Genomic DNA, 22,148 nt, shown 5'->3' on the forward strand with positions numbered 1-22,148 from the left:
ACTGACCTTGGGAGTCAGAAGCTACAGATCTAAACCCTAGTTCTGCCACATCCTGGCTGTGTGTCCTCTGGCGAGTCTCCTGATCTCCTTGGCTTCAGTCCTCTGTAAAATGATGATCAAAAGATGACTCTAAGCAGCAAAGAAAATAAAAGAAGTGAAAATCTGCCAATTGCAAATGGTCACATCGCCTGATAGGCTCTGAAGGCAGACCTGGAAGAAATCTTTTCCATCTCCAAATTGTGAGCATGTAGTGGATAGTTCTCTGGCTGCTTAACAGAATCACCTGAGGAACATAAGAAAAAACAAAAGGAGATACCAATCCTGGGGTTCCCCCATAACCCCCAGCAATTCAGATCCAATTGGTCTGGGGCAGGGCCCAGACATTCAAATTATTTTAATATTCTCCAAGTGATTCTTATGTACCAGGGTTGAGAAGCAATACAGCAGCCCACTTAGAAATCAGGACATTGCCAGCATCCTCCCCAACAACTTCATCTATCTGTTTGGAGAGAGACCCAGTGCTGCTCCAACACCCTCCAACAAAGATTCTGAGCTTCCTGGCTGGAGGCGAGCTGCAGCCCACGGTACATACCACTTGGCAAAAAGAAAATACTTTCTGGCTCCCGAGGGCACGGAGCCATCGCTCAAATGGGTAATGAGCCTCGCCCGTTTTAAAAGCCCCAATCCTGCTAACTGGGTGGGGGTGTACGTGCACAGGGGAAAAAAAATGCTGGAAGAGTATATTTCATTAGCAGACATTATCTCCAGCATTTATGCCTTTTTCATCCTTTTGTATTTTCAAAACGCTCTACCGTGGAAGGCAGCTCTTTCATAATTTGGAGGAAAAAAACAGCATTTTTGCTGTATTGCCTTCTTTAAAAAAATTGATGTGCTGTCTTTTGCAAATGTTTTGGGATAAAGACTGAGGAACATGCTCAGCCTTTATCCCAAGGAACAAGGAGTTTTGTGGGGATGGGAGGGCAGGGCAAAGAAGTCACAGGGCTAGCTGATTTGAAGTTAGCAAATGCTTAGCCAAGGAAAATAGAACGTGTTGTATCACCCCGTGTCCACTGCAAGTTGTAAAAATGTCATTTTCACAAGAGCCCCGCCCACCTCTCAGCAAAGAGGGATAAACACTACTCCCCCACCTGCCATATTGATCTTTACCTTGGAGCTGCCCCTCCCCGGGGCAGAAAAATGCCGAAGCTCCACAGCAAACCCAGCTCCTTAGACACCGTGTCTGGGAGAGCTGGTGTGGAGGTACTGCTGGAACAGCCAGAGCTCGAGGAGCAGGGGACCAGCTGGCCAGGAATGAGGATTGTGGCATTCGGGGCACCACCTATGGTCATGTTCTTGAGTGATGAGAGCTTTTGAGTCAGCACCTGGGAGGGAACCTGAGAAATACCTCAAGGGTGGATTTCTCCTACTAACCTGGAAGATCGAGACATGAGGTGGGTCTTGCCTCTTTCCTGCCTCTTCCCTGCCCTGTCTGTCCATCCACAGGCAGGCCACCTGCCCACCCTCAGCTAGAGAGGAAGGTTCTGTTGCTGTGGGATTTGGTGACATTCTTGTGGATTGGTGTTCTTGGGTTAAGGCGGTGGGGGTGGAGGTGTTTCACAAATTGGCATTTCTGCTTCTTGATAATCCCCCAAGGTAAGGCCTTGGCTTAGGCAAAATAGCTGTGGGGTGGGGATGGAAGAGGTGGAGGCACCTGCTGAGAATGAAGGAGACTCAGGAAGTGAGACAGGGATAGAAAACACCCAGCCAAGAGAAAGAAAGCTCTAGGGGCACAGTGGGGGAAAAGACCTTGAACCCACTGCAAGCGTATTTGCAAACTGGCCAGCTCCCTGGTCTCAGAGAGTAGACTGTTTTAAAACACAGTGCAAGTTCCTGCCCAGGTCCCCCTGAATGGTTCAGGAAAGGTGGGGCACCCTGGCCAGCCCAACACTGTTGCCCTTGACTGCACACAAACCAGGGAGACCCTCTTGGGCTCCAATCCATGCAGGAATAGCTCAATGCATATCCTGCCCCAATAATGCATCAGCCCAGCGAAAATGTTTTTTAATAACCAGCAAGTCTCCATTCATTCTCATTTCAGGAGGATGGGAGAAGACATCCCCACTGGACCCCAGAAGCCCTCCCCATTCCCATCATGGCCAGGCGGGCGAGGGGTGAGGTTGGCAGCCGCTGCTCGATGCTCATTGCAAGAACAATAAGGATTTTTAGGGGCATTATGACTGAGTCAGAAAACACAGCTGCCCCTGAAAGTCCCTCATTTTTCTTGCTGTACTTGAACACGATCCAGATGAGTCACGCTGCAGCAGTCGGCCGGCTGGCCCAGGTGAGTGAAGACGGTAACCCCCTCAGTCACACTGGCCCACCTCGCACAGCCCAGGGGAAGCTCTGTGGAGGGTGGGTAGTTATGGGGTCTCCACAGTGACACAGTTCTCTCCAATGCTTGGTCTGGCCTGTGGCTGGCCTCACTACCCCAGGGCGTGCCCAGGAGACAACTGGAACCCAGTAGCTCCTGCCTGCTGAGAGGCATGGACTAGAGTCCTGGCGGAATCCTGAGTGGAAAAGTGCAGCCCAAGAACCAAGGAAGGCAGTAAGACCAGGAGAGGGGCCTCTGTCTTCCCGTGTGGCGTGTGGACCCACCTTGCAGAGACTGAGCTCCTAAGTGACCGTCACAGGCCTGACACTGACGCACGAACAGAAGACAGTTGGCTTTACCTTCCTCAGATGCCAGGCCTGGTTCAGGCAGAGGACAAAACCCTGGGAGGTACCCAGAAGACCAACCTGAGCCAGAACATCTGAGGAGGAGCTGCTGCTCTCCCTAAACCCTCTCAAAGAACAGCTTAAAGACACACGGTTCCAAGAGGGCCCGGACCTGAGCTGTGGTTAAGCTTCCCTCCAGCGGTCGTGGCCTTGGTCATCCTGTCTGTAAAATGGGCCCAGAAGGAGCTAAGCTCCCACCACCCTCTCTCCCACTTCAAAGGAAAAGCAAAAGAAGAGAATTTCAGTCGTCATAGCCAAAGAAACTATTCCTGAAAAGCTTACAGTCACGGGTCTTCTGTCACGGTGGGAGGCAAGAGCCTGCCAACTGTGGGAACCAGCGCACCATGGGGAGCTACAGCCTGAGCCCAGATCTCAGTCCGGCCCTCCCTGTGCTCGACCACATCCCGCCCTACCCTCATCAGAGGGAAGCTCTGGACAAGGCAGCAGCTTCCCGTGGGCAGCAGCAGGAAGGCAGGTCCTCCCCGTCCTTCACGAAAACAGCCTGTGATGAGCAAAGACTTCTGTATGTCCCCACGGTTTTCAAGTTCAAATCAGTGAGCTCACAGGCTCGGCTGGGAAGGGCAGGCTGGAAGAAAGTGGGGGTAGGTGAGGGGAATGGTGAGAAGGGGCTAGTGACCAATTGTTTTTCTTATGAGAGGCTGGAAAGGGTTTCTGGAAGCAGCCTGGTTTAGGGTCCTCCTCTATGGCCCGATCCCTTCTGCCCCCCAGGCCGGCAGGGCTCGACTCTCTACATCGGGGTCCCTGCTCAGCCTGGCACTGTATCTATTCAGTGGTCCTTCTGTGTGTGCAGGACCTGAGGCCACTCAGAACATGGGACATGCGTGTCCCCACTGTGGTGAAAAGCACAATCCATGGAAGACAGACCTGGTGCCACTATCTGCTTACTTGATGTCTGTGTAGAAGTCATCTTCCTTCTCTGCACTTCCCTCAGCCTTCACGCCTGTAAACAGGAATAGATAAGCCTACTTTGTGGGGTGATGTGAGGATTGAAGGGAAGAAAGTATACAGAGCACTTAGCTGGCTCCTTACCACAAGTGTATTCCCCTCTCCTTTCCCCCTTACCTTCAGACCCCAAGGGCAGAGGGGCTAGACAGGCTCCTTGGGGATGTCCAAGAACTCAGGCCACAGAGAATTCTTCCTCTCTCAGAAGAGCAACAGGGCACAGGCCTCGCTGCTCCCCGGCACTAACACTGCACCTTGGCCCCACATTCTAGATCCTGCCTTGTTCAGATTGAGAGGAAGCATGCTGGGAACCCCAGCTACAGCCTCAGCCCTCTTAAAATTCTTACGGCAACTGTCACTTTACCCAGAGCTTTCTCCCCTAACCAAGATCACAGCCATGTCCCCTACCGGCAAAACCCAAGCTGTCCGCACACGCTAGGATCCGAGCCATCTGAACCATTCAACAACATGACTGCATCATGCTTCACCTACTACACAGCCCCAGCCCTCAGTCTGCATGGCCTCTGCGTGAGCTGGTGCCTGGGTCGCAATCCAGGGGAATGGAGTAAGAGGGTAAGACCCAGCTCACCATGAACTAGCCATAGAACCTTGGGCAAGTTAATTCACCCCTCTGTGCTTCCATCTGCTCCTTTTTTTTGAAATTGACGGGGTTGTTGGGAGGATTAAACGAGTTCATTCCCATCAAAGGCTGAGAACTGCGCCTGGCACAAAGCATTCGATTGGGCTGTGAAGACCATCCCCTGCTCTGTTCTTCAAGCTTTAGCTCACCTCTGCTGCATGCTTTTCCTGACTCCAACCCCTCCCTGGCTTAGAGACCCTTCTTTCTCCCTGCTCCCCAACCCCATACACATCACACTGCTTTACCTACCAACCAGCTCACAGGCAACATGGTCCTGGGACCACCTGCATCATATATGCTTATTAACAATGCTGGCTCCAGGGCCCCTGAGGTTGACTGGGCGGCCCAGGAGTCTGCGTTGCTAATGGGCTCCTCAAGTGGTTTTCAGAGGCACCCAAGTTTGAGAACCACTGCTCTGGGCTGTCTTATCACCATGGTACAGGCAGTGCCTGGCCTAGGTGCTCAATAACAAGGAGGTGAGATTGCGGGGGATGGGGCTGTACCAGGGCCATGGCCAGAGGATCTCTCCATGCCACGCTCAGTAGGTAAAGGCGACCCACCTGGGCTTGGCTCCGACAGCAGAGTTAACCCATCACCAAACACACCAGCCCCCCAGTCTGGTTCCTCGGGCCTTTCCCGAGCCCTGGCTCTATACCAGGCCTCTGCTGAATACACAGTGATGACTGAGAGGCTGCCCACTTCTGCCGAGGGCTGAAAAGCTGTCGGGGCTTCCTGAACACAGCCAACAACCCAAAAAACCATGATGGAAGGAAAAGAAAGGCCAAGCAGAGATATCACCCTTGTTTGGAATTTGCTCTAGAAGGAAAAATATGCACCAGTCACACCCTGACTAAAAGGAGGTGGTTGGGCAGAGGGCAGAAGTCCCAGAATGTCTTGGGGGAGCCCCTCCTATAGAGAAGCCACAGGGCACACAGAAGGCCTGTGGCAGGGGCTGGCTGAGAGAGTCCGTTCCCAGGGCCTGAAGAGGCCAGGCCTGCTCCGAGTTAGGGGCCAAACTTCCCTGGCAGAGAGCTGGGTCAGGCTGGGCAGAGGGATGCTGGTGCTCCCAGTTTAGGGGAGCAGTCTCCCCAGGATCCTGCCCCTCCATCCAGCCACCTACCCAGTCTGCCCCAGGCCAGGCCGCTTTGGAGGTGGGGGCTAGAGGGCTCGGCTGGCTTGAAGCCTCCGCTGCAGTGGAAAGCCTTGCAGGCCGTTCCAGGCCTGGGATGAACAAAGCCAGGAGACCTGAATCTCATCCATCAGAGCCCAAGTTTACGATAACCAATCTCTCTGCCAGAAATTCTTTTGTTAAGAACACCTTGGCTCTTAAACACTCACTCCCACTCCTTCAGCACCCCCACCCCACCACGTCCTGAAAGCTCTCCAGCCCTGCTTGGCCTGACACTGATGGCCAGTGTTCCTTGAGGTTGGCTTGGCCCCCAAAACTCATCAGTGGGTGGAGGTCTGAGTGCCCCTTGGCCCAACTGGACTGGAGCCCGAATGCATCTGTCCACACAAATACACATGCTCACCAACGAGGTCAGAGGCAGCGCCTTACGCTGGCCCACATTTCCAGACTGTACAGGAGCTGAAGCCAGGGGTGAGCACTGGCGTTATAGCTGCAGCTTTTATTTCCTTAAAGGTGACTCTACTGGGACAGGAAAACAAGACAACCAGATAGCAGGGCTAACATATGGTGAAGGAAAAAGTGTTTACAGATGCACTTGTCCTTCTCACAAGGAGAGAGCAAACTGTGGGCCCACGGGCCAAACCCAGTCTAGCACTTGTTTTTATAAAGTTTTTTGAAAACACAAGTATAGTATTCACGTATTATCTATGGCTTTCATGCCACAACCGCAGAGCAGAAGAGTTGCAACAGAGACTCTCAAAGCCTAAAATATTTACTGGTCCTTCACGGATGTTTGCTGACCCCTGCTTCTGACCAGTTCAATATTCACGCAGCACCTAGTATGCGGTGGGCACCGAGGATAAAACAGTGAGCAAGGCTCCACTGAGCCTTCACGGAGTTCAAGGCCTGGTAAGGGAAGGACTCACCAGGCATTGAGGGCCATCGGGGCCTGCCGTTTGGTCATCTGGCCAGCTGGCCCCTCACTCAGCCTACAGGCTCTTCCTGTCACCGAAGAAGAAACAAGTCCTGGAAAGGCTGCGACTCTGCCTTGGGGCACAGAGTTGCTGTCATATTCATTACGCTGATGTTCCTATGACAGGGCTACAATGTCTTACCCCAAACCTTCAGGACATACATGTTTCAGAATTTTTCAGGCTTTAAAAAAGTAACATGGTATAATACATATTACGCAAGAGCCCAGCAGGGCACCACCCTTAATCAAACATATCAATGTCTCTGCAATGAAACCCATGAATATTCATACTCCTCAAGATAAATACAGACTATGTACGTCTTAAGTCGGTTTGGGTCGAGTTTTCCCACAAAATTAATTACAAAAACTTTCGATCGTCAGAGTTTTGTGGAGTTCACAATTTCAGATAAAGGATTATGGGCCTGCACCAACGACAATCACAAAGTGCAAAAGCTGGGTCCTGACTTCATTCCCAAGTCTTGGTTGGACATCCCCAGCCCTGCAGACTGCCCCAGTGGCCACCTAGCTCAAAGAAAGCACACACACAAGGCACACAGAAAACGCAAACTGAACTCATATCACCCGAATTTTTTCTCCAAACAGCTACTAACATTATCGCTGAAGAATGTAGCGAAGTGACTGCCCGCTCTATTGTCAGGGGCAGAGAAAAGCCAACATCAATGAATAATTTTTCGAACTCTGTTTACTTGGGACAAGGACAATAAAACTGTTTTCTGGTCACTGTTGCTGCCTGATGGGCAGGCACTTAGGTGTTTTGGAGGAGCAGGTGAGTGGTAGTAGCTAAAACTGAAAACCCATGATTTTTTCCCCTTGCGTACCTTCCTCAAAGCCTCCCTGTGGCCCAAGTTTCATTTGGAAATTTAAAATAAGTTATCTCATCGCAAATTCCTAAACAGCTAATTAGAAAAATGTACTAATTGGGTAATCTGATTTCGGATGTTCTAATTATACTCCTTTGGGCGGAAAAACAAAAAAACAGATATTACGTCTATGTAATTTAATAGCACTTCTTCAAAAAAGTGTAAAATATCCAGAAAGCCTAAAGTATAAAATTTAAAAAAAATCACCTCAAACCTTAAGATAGTGTTACTGAAAGAATATCTTAACACACACTCTCTGTAAACAGATGCACCACTTCCTATAAAATGCAGTTCTTCTGCATTAAAGGATGATATATCTGAAAAAGATATTTCGGCAATAACATACCGGACGTCCTGGAATCAATTGGATCCCCCCACCCCAACCTCCTTTTAATGCAACACAGTATTAACTTTCTGAAATATCATATCCTCTTTCTTAACAGAGCACTCCTATGAATGACTCCGAGAAATTTCCTCAGCGCCTGAGATTTCTAAATCTCAAATTGGGAAAGAGGTTCTGGACTCCGCTGGTGATCCCTACTTAACCCTGGCACTGAGCAGATTTTGAGGAAGGATTTTACTGTGTGATTGGGGCATGTTTTTAGCCTGCCTGACACAACACTCAGGGTAAGAAGGTAAGAGGGGATGGCTACGTGGGGAGAGGGGATGGCTACGTGGGGAGAGGGACTGCAGGTGAGTGTGTTATAGGCAGGGCTTTCCTCCCAATGCCAAGTGCCTAGGAGGTGTGTCTAGTGAACGTGAGCAGCAGCCAGGTAAGCCCTCCCAACCACAGAAGCTGCCCATGACCTCCAGGACTATATTTAATCAGGGCTGCCTGCCCCAACAAGGAAAAGCCTGAGGGAGGCAGAGAACTGCCCCTCACAGTCCTGCCATTGTGGTAAACATGTGCCGGAACACCACGACTCCTGGTGGAAAGGACACAGGCATCCTCTCTGGCATTTACTCTGGCCCCGTGCAGGACATGTGCTACTTGTCTGACTGACAAACATTGTTTGCCGATGAGGCCGGGACTAGGCTGGGCAAGCATTGCCTGGGCCGAGGCAGGGCTGCACTGACACTGGCCAGTCAAGTTAGTTTCACTTTCTGGTTTTTCTCCCTGGGTCGTGCTTCTCACCCTGATGGAAGCATATGTCCTTTAAATGGCAAGGGAGAAATTCCTCAAAGATGGTCCTTGTTTTCTTTTTTACTGAGGACACTGTTTTCCTCTGAAGACAGGGTAACAGGCTTTGGTGAAAACTCTAACTACGTAACTTTGGTCCCCCGGGCTGCTTAGTCTAATATGATTACACATCTAAATGCAATAAACGGGGCAAAGTGGTATTATTTTTCTGGGAAAAACCAACATCATAAAAGGGTCTTTATTGAATCAAGGGCCCGTGAACTGTTCCCTTGCCTAATTATGGCTCCCAAGTGAAGGAGGCTGGGTTTCCAGGCAGGACTCTTCACAACTCCCCAGCCAAAGGGCAATGGGATATTTGTCACGGCTTGTCTAATTACAACAAAATCCACCGAAAGGACGAAAGGAAAGATGCCAGCGTAGGTTGGCATCAGCCCCTCCGCCACTCAGGCTCTGTTAAGAGAAGGTGCTGGTTTTCTAGCCTACTTCTATTTTAAGGAGCAACTCCCTGCTCCATCCCCACCTCTTACATTCAAAGTCAGGATCCCGGACCCTGCCCCCTGTCCCCTGTCAATGCTTAAGTGGTTTTCCAGTACCCTGGCACTGCCCCCCCTCTATTCCCATCTATATAGAAAAGGCCCATTGTCGAAATGTGATATTTTGCCAGATGGTTTAACATTCAGCGATCTGGCCAAGGTTAGCATGCGCCCAGACCTGAGCCACAATGAACACTTGCTATCACCAGACATAGGAGGAGGGGCAGAGGGAGAGAGAAGCAGGCCAGAGGAGGGTGAACCCTCCACACTGACCAGCTGGGAGCAAGTGTTTGACTTTCGCCCAATATACAGTGGTCTGGCCAGGTAAATTGGAGACCAACGTTTTGCTTATAGGCAAGTCCTGTGTCCATATATCTGCTTTGTTGCTTTAGAAGTTCCAAGAGCAAGGACGCATTTTCTTTAAGAAATTTTTTTTCATCTTCTTAAGCTTACAACAGCGAGCTCAGGAGAAAGAAATCCAAGAGAACGTTACTCGGACTCTCCCACTAACCTGTCCCCTGAGATGCGCTGGAGCACAGTGATTGCATGCACTCACTCCTGGAAAAGTGAACAACTTCAGCCACCCCTCACCCCCTGTCCCTCTTAGCTTGTACCAGGCATGTCTCCCTGAAGAAATAGGAACTCCCCACCTCCCCCAGCACACACAGCGAGGACTTACTTTTCTTCCAATGTCTTCTCTCCAGATACTAAGCCAGCAAGCAGGCTTGCCAGGCTCAGGTTATCCTTCCTTGACCTCACTGGGGTTTCTTCATTGGTTCCACAGGCCCTGGGATGAACTACGATGTTACTTGAGAACAGCTACCATGTATGTACTCCCCACTACCACGTGCCCAGCGTTTCACACAGGCATTCTCATGTAATTCTCATAAAGCCCTACAAAGTGGACATGTACTATCACACATGGGGAAACTGAGTCTCAGGAGGGCACATCACTGGCCCAAGGTCACCCAGCTAGTCCACGGGAGAGCCAGATTTCCAATTGCAAAGCCAACGCCCTTTCCCCAATGCCCGCTTTAAGCAAGAAAGCATTTTCTGTCTTCCACCAGTCAAAGCCAGGTGCCATCAACAGATAAGCAGCGATGCAGTTTTAATCATTTTTAGAAGGTGGGGGAGGAGGTCTACCTTACAATGGACATGGAGAGATGGAGGATTGTTTCTTAAATGTCTGCTTAGAAAGACCAGAATTTAAGCCTTAGTCACCAAGAAGGAGAAGCCAGTGTTTTCCCTTGAACCCCACACACCCCAGGGCAGAAATCCAGTGAGAGGAAGTGAGTTTCATGAGAATGAACCACAAAATCTTCATAGATTGATCCAAATTTCCCAGCTGCACATCTCTGAATCCTTCCCCCACCCCTCCCACCCCTCCAAACCACAGGCCCAGGTTCCAACCTTGTGCCCTCTTCTGCTCTTCCTGGCTCGGAATCTTAGAAGATTGTACAGGGGTGCACACTGTATTCAGGCCAACCCCCCAGTTGACATAGAAGGGGGCTCTCAGGCCCAAAGTGGCAGAACTGAGATTGAAATCAGGCGATGGTTCTTTCCACATAGCGCCTCCCTCCCCAGTTCCCCTGGGCAGCTAACCCAAGGGGTCTGGCTACAGGGTGATTTCAAAATTCCCCAGACTGTGCCAGAGGAAGGTGGGAGGGAGCTGTGCAGTGGGTGAGAAGTCACCTGCTCTGTTTCTATGCCCTGCCCACTGCCCAGGGTCAGTTAGGACTACTGACGGCTCTAAAGCACTGAAAAGATGATGGTCTATGTTCACCTCCAGTTTGAAATTCAAAAATAAAAACTCTCAGCTATAAAAAAAAGTATAAGGAAGGCCAATGAAATTGATCCCCCCCTCCCCATGATAATCACTCTTTAGCATTTTTTTTTTTGAATACTGAATTATTTCCTTCCCCTACCCCTCCTGGTTTTGTACTCTGCTTGACTGGTCCCACTAGAGTGTGTTTAGCTTGCCCACTCGGTCAATGAGCAGGCAAGCCAAGAGCAGTTGTGGCAATTCACCTTTCCTGGGGACCTTTCATGAAATGTGCTCAGTGTTAGAATCGGAGTCTTTGGGCCTTTCAGGCTGACTGCACTACAGAGCAGATGTATGAGGTGGCCACATCTGCACACCCAGGGTTCCTTTAAGGACTCTGCTGACTAATCCAGGCCCATCCACCTCCTGTTCACAGCTCACGTTTATTGGCTCCCAACGTGGTAGCCAGTTGTACCCAGAGGGCTGGGCATCTGCCTCCTGCGGCACCAAAGGCAGCTGTGAGGTCCTGAGGGAACCTCTCCCCGCCGCCCCTCCCAGTCTCGGCCTCAGCCACCACAAGAGGATTCACAATACTCCTCATCTGCTTTCAGAGCTGGGGTATAAATCAGAGTGAGCAGTGAGGGGCCATGCCCATCTTACCCAAGGTTGGAACCTCAGCCTGGCTCAGTCTCTGGCACATGGTTGGTGAGCAATAAAAACTGGAGAACTGAGATTCAGACAAGGGAAGGGATTCCCAGACATTATCCCAGCCTTATGATTACTACAAAGCTGCTGTTGCCAGTGGGTTAGGTAACTTGCCCAAGGCCACAAGCTAGCAAGCAACAGAGACCCACAAGCCGGAGATCTCAATCACTCTGCACCCTTTTCAACCAGCACATATACACAGGCAGATTCAAAATAAGAGCTGAAGAGATGAGGACTACCAGTCAAAGGTCTACTGTTGTGTGCCAGGCGCTGTGCCTACATTTTTCATATAAGCCTCACCACAGACTTACAAGGTAGGTATCATAACACTCGTTCACAAGGGAAGAAATGGGCACAGAGAAGTTACTTGTCAAAGGCCACCCAGCTGGCAAGTGGCAGTTAGGACTCCAACTCCAGCACATCTGGATCCAAAGTCTGCCTTCATGGCCCTTACCCTAAACTGCTTCGAGAGAAACGCTTCATGGAACCCAGACTGATCCCTTACTTCTGAGACAGCTCTTTCACGGACTTGTCACAAATCAAGAGCGTGTTCTTTTGTGTGTAAGTACTGAGACAGGCCAAATATTTACCATCCCGCACAGAGAGTAGCAAACTGGCCTGGCAGCGGAATCAACTCCATGCAGGAGGGCCAAGCTGTTGCTACACCGAGTAGGGGACAAATTCCCGACCATCTCGGAGAGTTCAGACAGCTCAGCTTTGGGCAAAGAGGCATTGAAGGAGACCTAGAGAAGCAGCTCAGAGCTTCCTCCTCCCCTCTGCCCCCACCACACCCAGGAAAGGCCACCAGCGAAATCTGGAAGGATTTCTAAGTATCAGAAATTCTGGAGTAGCTAAGACTTAGAGGTAGAGAGGATTGGCTTCTTTCAACACCTCCTTTGTCAACCCATTCCTGCTGGACAAAAATTGATCTCTAATCTTTCATAGGTTGGGATTTTATTTTTCTTTAAAAAAAAAAACAACAACAAAAAACTGTGAGGGCAAGGTTAATTATTCACCAGGTTGCAATTTACTTAAGAGTTGACGGAATGCAAGTAGGCAGGACTAGGAGTCCAGCTGGATTTCGGGAGTCTTCTGTGGGTCTCCCTGGGGGTCTGGCTAAAATCCTTCCCTCCCACCAGCTTTCCACCTTGCATTTATTTAGCTGCTTCTTGAAGCGGGCTCCAGGGCAAACAAGTCTGACTTCACAGCTTAGATACCCAGCTTAGAGGAATGGATTGAGGTGGGAGTGAGGGGAAAGAAGGAGGCATCTGCTCCAGGAAACTACGAGAAATCAAAAGGTACAGCAAAATCAAAAAGCTCTCAAAACACAACTCCTAAACACAACAGCTTAAATCAAAGCACAAACGCCTAGATCAAAGCACAAATCGGCTACTGAAGGACAGACCAGCCAAATGGGTAGCTGATTCAATCACATTCTGCAAAGGAAAAATCCCAAGAAGGAAAATCCTAATTGCTCACTTCCCCCAAATAAATGAAGTGCCAAGGCCATTTCCTAAAAATCTCTCAAACTCTGATCAGCCCTAGAGGACAGGGCACAGCCTGAAGGAAAATCGCCTCCCACCTGGAGCAGGCCAGGGGAGACGAGAGGCACTGCCAGGCTCCTTATGCCTTATTTCCAGAGATTTATGTCACTTGTCCCCATGCCCGTCCCCTCCAGGGTAGGTACAAAGCAGCCAACTCTGCTTGCTTTTCTGCATCTCATTGCTCCAGCCCAGTACTACGAGTGTTTTATGACCCCACGATATTCTGGAGATTTCCACTTCATTTACTTTAAGATACTGATCCCCGGGGCCGGGAGAGGCATGGGTTCAAAGGGAGAACTTTCTCTTCCCAACCTGACTCAGTACTCCGAAGAGAACATTTTCCTTAATTAGGGCAAAGCCTCCAGTTTGAAGCTCCTGTCAGTCCACACCCAGACAATTTTGCCTCAAAATTGAGAATTTGTCAAGTCGCATGTACATTTAGATACGTGGTCCAAAAAAAGTCTTTTCTCCCGTAATTCTGGCATTTGCACGTTCCACTGACTAGAGCCTACAGGACAAAGCTCACACTGAAAAAATGTAGGCCAACGGCAGTGGAGGGCTATGCCCTCTCCTGGGCTCACAGGCCCAACTCTGCTTCGGTGACCCCACAGCCCATGGAGCTCCTCTCCACACCCTTCCTTGTAGGCCACCCAAACAGCAGTGTCAAAGGATTCCTGCAAGATGTCCTCTACACTAGCTCACAGAACTCAGGGAAGCCTGTGGAAAAACCTTCCAGAATGGGTCTTTGCGCAACTTCGAGAGAGGTGGGCCAACCTGGCTGGGCTGGTTTTTCCCCCTCCTGCCTGTTTCTAGAAACCTCTCCCGTTTTCCGAAGTCAGGAAGAAAGGGCCCACGATGACCTATTTTACCAACTTGCCCTCACTCAGTTCAGGTCACCTCACTGAGTGTTCCCAAATGTTTTTCCAAGGCCCCCACAGCCAAAACAACCAAAACATAATACAAACAAAAAGTTCTAACACCAGGCAAAACCGAGGTTTCTGGGGTTGGTGGGGTTTTTCTTTGGCGGATGTAGAAACAAAGTTATTGGATAGAGGGTTTCAGAAAGGAATCTCGGCACAAAACTTGACGAGGACTTAACGCGAGTCAGCATTCTGTGGCATACATTAGGGAACAAAAGACCAGCCATTAGGAACACACCCACAAAGATGCATCGGTAAAGAAACGGTGGGGTGCAGGGGGCACAGGCGCTTCCCGTCTACAGAGGCTAAACCTCCGCACCAGCTCCTTAGGCGCAACTCTAGAAATCCGGCGGTCCTCCTCATACCCAAGCTCGCGGTTGCCGCCCTGAGAAGCGCAGGAGGACAGGCCCTGGTAGGCGAACGGGCTCGGCCCGCTGGGGAGAGGAGAGCCGTCTCTCTGCCCTCGCTCCTGGGCTGCCCTGGCAGGCATCCCTGCTCCACCCGCAAGACACGGACTGCACGCAATGACCGGCTCAAGTTCATGAGCGCTTTTCCCTTGCTCCCGCGAAGTGCGGGGATCCCTCGAATCTCCGCACGGAGCCCTGGGTCAGCGCGCCTTGCCACCCTCTCTCAAGCGCGGACCCGAGAGATGGCAGCCCGGCCGGAGTCCCTCTCTCTGCCTGGGCGCTGAGCTCGGGCGAGCGGGGAGAAAGCCGGCAGGGAGCTTGGAGGAGCCAGCGGTCCCGGCAGCCGAGGACTGGGACTTTGTAGGCCAGTTGAATCGACACCCTCATCTCGCCCGCAAAGACCCAGTCCTCAGCTCCCGCGCGTCTTGGAGTTCGGGATGCGGGCGCGCCTAGCATGGGTTCCCTCGGACTGGGTCCAGCCGCCCGCTTTCCACCGCGCGGCGCTCGGCTGAGACTCCGGGTTTCCCCTAAGCGGCGTCTCCCAAAGAAGACACCCGCCCCGCCCGACCTTGGCCCACGGGCCCCGAACCAGCTCTGGAAGGGTTACACGACGCTCGGCGTGCGGTAGCTTCCAGGCCACCACCAGCTGCCCCGGCGCAGGCCGAGGGACGGGGCAGGGGAGGTGCGGGGACCTAGCCTCCCCCACCCCCAGCTGAGCACCAGTTACACTAGAAACTTCACGACGATCCCACACCGTACCCGCGAGGCCCAGATCCGTGCTGCCTCGGTTACCTGCGCTCAGATCCGCCGGGCACAGGGCCGTGGCCGAGCCGCCTCCCACCGAAGGCCGCGCCGCCGCCAGGGGTTGGGGGGAGTCGCTGCGAGCCAGGCCCTGCGCCCCGACGTTCCGGGAGCCCTGCGCGCGCGGAGCCCGGGCCCCGCTCAACCTGCCCGGGACCTAGGGGCCACTGCCGCCCCTGCCCCAAGAAGCATAAGCCCGGCGCAGCTGGGACAAGAGCGAGGTGCCGAGACCCCTCGAAAGTTGGGGGAGTTCCGCTCGCTCGCGTGGCCCAAGCTGGTTCCACGTGCTGGTGACACATCAGGAAGGCTCCGTGCCCCACGGCTCCTGGCGGGCGGACTCGGCCAGCGCCCGCCCGCACCGCCTCCGGAGCCAAGAGGACGGCGCCCCGCCCCGGCCCGCCCTCTGCCCGCCCCTCGGTGGCGCCACCCGCTCCAGCCTGCGTCGCCCGCACCAGCCTGCGGGGCTGGCGAGAAGACACCCGGGGGGATAGGGGTGCCTGGGGGCGGTCCAGGCTCCATCTCCCAGGTTGCCCTAGCTGCCCCGGTTATCGAGTGCGTCGCAGGCAGTCCGACTCGACAGTCTCCAGTGCCTTCCTTTCCAGTCACGCAGCCCTTCCCGCCCCTGAGCTCCAGTAATTTTCCCTTTTCCTTCCCGGACCCGTCCGAGGCGCTGCTAGCGCTTCCTCCCACGAAGGCCGGCGCGGAGAGCCCCCTGCCGGCCGCTCCGCTCCTGGGCCATGTCCGCGAATGGGGGACGATCGCTTCTGCAGCTGGCTTCAACATCCCCATCTGGAACCCAGAATCCAGCCAGCCAGGCCCTTCTTGCGGGGCTTTGGTGGAAAACCAACGAAATAAATGTAAAACGCCAAGCCTAGTACCCATTGGCATGCTTTCTTAAGATGTTATGTTTTTGATTCCCTAGTTCAGCCGCTTGCAGACAACCTCTCTTCCTAGCGGTACTTACTGAAAACCTGAGTTCCTTTAGGGGAGGGGTCCCCAATCCCTCGGCCGCGGACCGGTACAGGTCCATGGCCTGTTAGAAACTGGGCCGCACAGCTGGAGGTGAGAAGCTGGTGAGCAAAACTTCATCTGTATCTGCAGCGGCTCCCCAGCACTAGCATCGCCGCCTCAGCTCCACATCAGATCATCAGACATTAGATTCTCATAGGAGCACAGGTTCCTGGTATCAAAAAGGTTGGGGACCACTGCTTTAGGGGGACTGTGGAGAGAAAGTGTGGTACAGAAAAGCTGCAAGGCCAAGGGGGAGCTTTCCCAAGATTGGAGAGGATTGAGAGGTCAGTGGAATCCTCTTTCCTGAGAACCTGCTGCCCACTTTCTCTCTCTGGAGACACCAGGACTTCCGGGAGAAACTGCCTGACTACACTGAGACCAGTCCCCAGCATCCACTGGCCTCTGCCAACATCCCCAGGACTCCAGGGGCCATGGAAGAGGGAACGATGGTGAAGCCTGAATGACCACTGAGATTGAGCTCCCCACCATGCCATTTCTCACCTCTCTTCAGATGGAGCCATGGAGTTAAATTTTTTAAAAAAGAGACATAGCTGTCTGTGGCCGGACATAGATATTGGCTATGTTCCCTTTCTTGGCCTCCCCAATCAAATCATACCTTAAAACCTCACTGCTGTGGGGGTTGAACGGTTTCTCTGCTGAATTTGCCAGCTACCCCCACCTCACCCCCCGCCCCAACGTGGAGATCCCAGGAGAAGACAGACAGATGTGTAGGAGCAGGTGCTCCCAGGACGGAGTGTCTCCAGGAGGGACACAGTGCAGAGGCGCCCAATGTTGGGGCAGGGCGGGGTGCTGGTCCCAAGCCTCTATAATCCTCGTTTTGTGGGAGCCCAGGATTAGAAAGGAAGAAAGAAGATACCCTAACATTGCTGGTGATGTTGCCAGTGCTGGAGGGGGTCTAGGGTTCGAGCTCTGCTTTCTCTTTCCCTTTTATTGCTCTTTCTAAATCTGACAAACCCTTTGGATCTCTGAGACTCGAGGAGCCTGGAGGAGCGGTGTCCTGGGGGGATGAAAGGGCAGGGATGTAATGGGTTTACCCCAGCGCTGATCCCAGAGAAGGCTGCAGAAGATTAAGATTTGCTCCCTGAGCTTGAAATCTCCCTGCTACCCCCTGACCACATCAAAGGACATGGCCGTGGGGGGCACCTAATCCCATCAATAGAATCAAAGCTGAACAAGAAAGGAAATTCTGCAAACTTGGTGCAGTGGTAGAACACAGTTCAGAAGAAAGAGATAGATACTAAGGCCCTGGCCTCTTCCACTGGGGGTTACATCCCAAGAAAAAAACCTGAGTCATCCACAAGCAGACAGGGCCTGTCCCTTGCTTCTTGAGGTGGCCCCCGTGGAAAGGTCAACTACAAGAACTCAGAAAGCTGGGCAATGGGACTGGGCCTACCTCCAGGGGCAGAAAGGGACCCTGGGCGTTTGAAACTCGTCCATGTCTCACAGTGCTATTGACCCCCAGCTTTACTTTGAGAAAGTGCTTTCACGGTCACACTTCTTACCACCGGCGTTTTCCAAAGTGCAGTGTTCAGACGTGAGATGGCTTTAGGTTAAAGCAATTTTATAACTTTAAATGTAAATTTCATGAATATTGTTACAATACAACTAATGGTTAAAGTGAGCCAACTCAAAGGCAAGTATTTAGTAAATAATAATGCAAGTGCTATTCTCATACGGCATAAATGATGACAGTGGCATGCATATTACTAAAGTTAGAAAACACTCCTTACAACCATCTTTAGAGAAACAATGTCTTAGGAAAGTGGCTTTCAAACTTTCAGTTATTCAGAGGGTAGGGGAAAGGGGGGAGGTAGATGGGGGGAAAATTTAAATAAGTTCTTCGATTAAAAAAATAATTAATTTAAAAAAGGAATCAGAATCTAAACATACAAAAAAACCTTTCAGTTATACCCCATGGTAGGAAATATCTATCTATCTATCTATCTATCTATCTATCTATCTATCTGTCTATCTATCGTCTCATGAAACAATTCTTATGCATTCAGATATGTTTGTTATCCTAGTCTGCTCTATTAAAAAATGTTGCTTTTAAGCCTACTGATGGCTTACCTTCTGAAATTTGAAAAATACTACCTTAGAGAATATGCCATGATGATGGCTCTCAGCTGAGAAATTTCTAGGTGCCAAGAATGTGTACTAAAAGCTTCTCCTTACACTCTCACAATGACCTTAATGTGTAGGTATTACCCACATTTTACAGGTAAAACTGGAAGATCATTCAGCCAGTAAGTGCAGACCTGAGACCAGCCTCTCTTCACCTGACTCTTCCCAGGTCTAGTGTACTTCCCACTAGCCCTTTCCTAGTAAATATTGCAGAAAGGCCCAGACCCAGGCATTCATGCCACTGTTTGCCCTTCTCACAAGGTGTATACCTCTCCAAGTCTGCCCTGTGGCTTCTGTCTTTTTTGCCCCCACCCGCAAAAGACCCCCAGGAGTCAGGCTGCTAAGCAGGCTGGCTTCAGAGACCCCGAAGTGGGGGTGGAGCTGTAGTATGACATGGACAATTTTAATGTCCCAGCCACCCTGCCAGAGTGCCACATACATCCCTCTCTCTGACTGAAAGGGATCAATCTGCCTTGGGGCCAAAATTCCATAGAGCTGGAGACACCTTGTTCTCTTGCTCCATTATTCTAGAGTCTTCCCTAGGCCTTCCCTGGCTACCCTATTTTAAATTGCAGCCCCTTTCTCCATTACTTATCCCCAACCCAGATTTTTTCTCCTCCATAGCCCTTGTCTCCTCTAATATGCCACGTATTTTACTCATTTAAGTATATTCTGCCTCCCTGCTGTTGATCTCTGCCTCCAGCTCCCAGAATATAAGCTCCGCTGGGATAGGAATTTTTTGTTTCTACAGTACACTACTGTATCCCCACGCCTGGCACATAATGCATACTCAGTAAATATTTGCTGAGAGCTCAGCTTTGCCATTACTGGATGGGCTTGGCTGCCCCAAACCCTCCCCAGGGGCCCCTGGGCCTAAACCACATAGATAGAGGCACTCGCTCCAACACCTGTTGATTTCACCAGTTTCCTCTTAGACAGTGACCCCATCCACCACGGGCAGGAGAGCCAACATTTACAGTGGCCTCCAATGCCCAAACCGGTCACGGTATTTAAGATCAACACCACGGTACAGTATTGATTCTCTGCTAATAATGAACACCTGCCATATCTCTAGCAATGCAAATAAAGTGCTGTGAAGTGGAAGGGCACAAAGGAGAACCCCTAGTTTACTGATATGGAAACTGGGCTTGAGGGGATGAAATGACTTACCCAAGGTCACTCCATACTGAGCCCTTTCCACTCAGCTGCCTCCTCGGGACCATCCAGCCTATCAGATACCACTTCTACAGTCACGATTGTGCTAGGTTCTTTTCAGCTTCCTGCCGTCAGAAAGAGCTATGACAGAAGACACAGGGATCCTGGTGACTAGAGGGAGGAAAAGGGCTGCAAATAACCTGGAATATTTTGTATGTGACTATGGAATTCGTGGACCATATTTTCTCAGTATGTTTTGCTTAAATGGCAATTTATGTGGATTTTGTTTCTCTCAGCCCAGGTGGCTAAGACGAAGGGAGAGCCTCAGCCCTTAGGGGAAAGACAGGCTGGGCATGAAATCTTTATTGCAGAAAAGCCACACTGGGATCACTGGTCTTATCAACATTTGGGGCCTGTTTCAGTTTCTGACTCCTGTGCAACCTTTGATAAGTTATCTCTGCCTCCGGGTCTTTGTTTCATCACTGGCAAAACTGGAATGCGATTTTCTCTTTGACTTCTCCCAGCATGACTGTTTCATAACTGTAGAAAGAGAAGTTTCTGACATTGTTGTTGACCTTTATTCATTCAGCCAACATATAAAGAGCTCCTTTATCTATCTCGGACACTCGAGGAGGAGACGCATCCCTTGCACACAAGCAGCAGCAGAAGGGTAAATTCCTCAGAAAGGAGTCAATTCTTTCCAAGTGTAATAATATTTCAGAAAGGCCAAGGCAGTGCTTTGAGCTAGATTCAGTTTTCTCGCATAATTGGAGGTGGGGAGGAAGCGGGTGGTCTGACACTCTCTGCCTGGGCTGCACCCTCTCTGAACATGACCTAAGGAGTGAGGCTGAGAGGGTGGTGGGTTGCTCATGGGAAGTAAAGTAAAACAAAGACTTCTGTTGGCCCAGAGTCTCTGCCATGTTACTTAGGGTTCTCTGAAAGGTTTTCAGTGGGCAGAATGTGTGTCTGGAAAATGTTAGAGCACTTGGTCTAGAAGAACTAGGAGTGTGTCCTGGAGAATCCAACCACTGTCAGTGTGTGCCTGCATCCCTCCCATACCTCCACAGCCTGGTGACTTTGATTACTATGTGCTTTTCCTATTGATCAGCGGTGAATATTAGACAAGCAAAGTGTCTGCTTAGCTCACAGGCTGGCAAAGCAATGGGCCATCTCCTGGGTACATGTCAAGTAATAATGTAGATGACTTTTCCAAACAGATTTGTGCTTATCCTGCAGAAGAGCTTAATCTGTGTGATAAAGGTAGAGTTTTCTGAATGACCTTGAACAGATCACTTCCCTTCTCTTTGCCTGTTTCTGTGGCTATAAAATGAGAGAGTTGGATGGTTGCTATCATTCTTACCAGTCCATGATTCAAAACTGGTAATTTTTGTCCAGAAGAATGGGGTTGGATCTTTAATGTTTGCTAATAAAGCCGTTTACAGAGAATATTTCTTAATTTGACATTCTATTTTACATGTAAGGTTAGAGGGACCATGGGGGAAAGAAAAGCACCCTTGCCTGCTTAGCTTCAACCTAGATCATATTTGAGTGTCAAAGATGATTGAAGGATGGCAGAAATATCCAAGATCTTGTGGTACTCAGGCAAATTCCTATTTATTCTCCAGGGCCCAGCCACCGTGTCACTTCCTCAGGCAAGACTTCCTCAACCCTTCAAGTAGGGACCTGTCTTGTGTCAGGGCTCTGTCTCTGTACCAGGTGCTGGAAACACAGACACGAGTGAGACACAGGCCCAGGCCTAAGGAGTCTCCCAGCTATGGTGTGAGACAAACAGAGGGGTCCCAGCCAAGAAGCTAAGTGACTCATCACCTGGAGGAATCAGAGGTTTCTCAGAGGAGGTGATACTGGAGTCTTGTCAAAGGGATCAAAAGTGCCCTTGATCCAGTGTCTGGATCTAGCTAATTTGCAGGAAATGTAAAAGACAGAGAAACTTGAACTGCACCAAGAGTTTATAGGCAGCAAAGTCTAGACTGTGGGGAACTCTACAGGTCAGATGCGCCAGGTTCCTCAACTGACACATTACAAGGAAATTAAAGGGAAAGAAGAGAATCCTAGTGACTGAATAAAAAAAGCTTAAAAGACCAATTTTTAAAATGAGCAGAGTTAAACTATAGATATAAAGATGCAAAGATGCTCAATTAGGTGGTAAGTAAAAATCCAAGGAAGTAATTACTCTAAAAGTAGGGAGTATGGCTCCTTCTGTCTGTCAGGGAGTATGATTGGGTGGGTGGCAAATGAAAGTAGTTTCTGGGGTGTCTGGAAAAGTTCTCTGACCTGGGTGGGGTTTTTATAATCCATTAAGACATTTACTTGATTTATGTGGGTTTGAATCTGTTTTTATTTTTCAATGAAAGAGTTAAAAAGTTTAGATCTCTAGGTTGGAATATTGGACTAAAACTGACAGTATGAGGCAAAATTTATATACTTGCCAAATTCTGCTTTGAAATTAAATGATATTCACTCCCAGGAAGAAAGAGGCTGACTAAAGTTTTTTTGTTTGTTTTTTAATGTCCTGGAGGTTTCAGGTGCCCATAATGGCTATGTCTGCCTACATAGCTCTCAAACTGCAGTACCAGAAACCCTGTGTTCTGTTCTTGACCTTGAGAGGAGGGGGCACTGGAGGGAGGTCTGAGCAAGGGGAAATT

General features: G+C 50.4%; 1 protein-coding gene across 1 annotated transcript; it reads left to right on the forward strand.

Moving 5' to 3' along the window:
- The first annotated feature begins 3,119 nt into the window (after window positions 1-3,119).
- On the forward strand, window positions 3,120-16,873 carry LOC120621167 (MAP7 domain-containing protein 1-like). Its single transcript, XM_039886525.1, has 4 exons — window positions 3,120-3,246; window positions 4,178-4,311; window positions 15,002-16,031; window positions 16,523-16,873. Exons 1-4 carry the CDS (start codon window positions 3,120-3,122, stop codon window positions 16,636-16,638), a joined length of 1,407 nt encoding a protein of 468 aa, XP_039742459.1. The 3' UTR covers window positions 16,639-16,873.
- The last annotated feature ends 5,275 nt before the right edge of the window (window positions 16,874-22,148 follow it).

Source organism: Pteropus medius, unplaced genomic scaffold, assembly GCF_902729225.1.
Source record: "Pteropus medius unplaced genomic scaffold, Ma_sr-lr_union100, whole genome shotgun sequence".
Classification (NCBI taxonomy): domain Eukaryota; kingdom Metazoa; phylum Chordata; class Mammalia; order Chiroptera; family Pteropodidae; genus Pteropus; species Pteropus medius.

Excerpts from the sequence above, each read along its gene's own strand:
- LOC120621167 (XM_039886525.1), top strand. The coding sequence starts at position 3,120 with ATGGGGAGCTACAGCCTGAGCCCAGATCTCAGTCCGGCCCTCCCTGTG. Across the intron at positions 4,312-15,001 it reads CAGGGGAATGGAGTAAGAGG|CTTCCAGGCCACCACCAGCT; the intron begins GTAAGACCCAGC and ends GGCGTGCGGTAG. Across the intron at positions 16,032-16,522 it reads GGAAAACCAACGAAATAAAT|ACACCAGGACTTCCGGGAGA; the intron begins GTAAAACGCCAA and ends CTCTCTCTGGAG.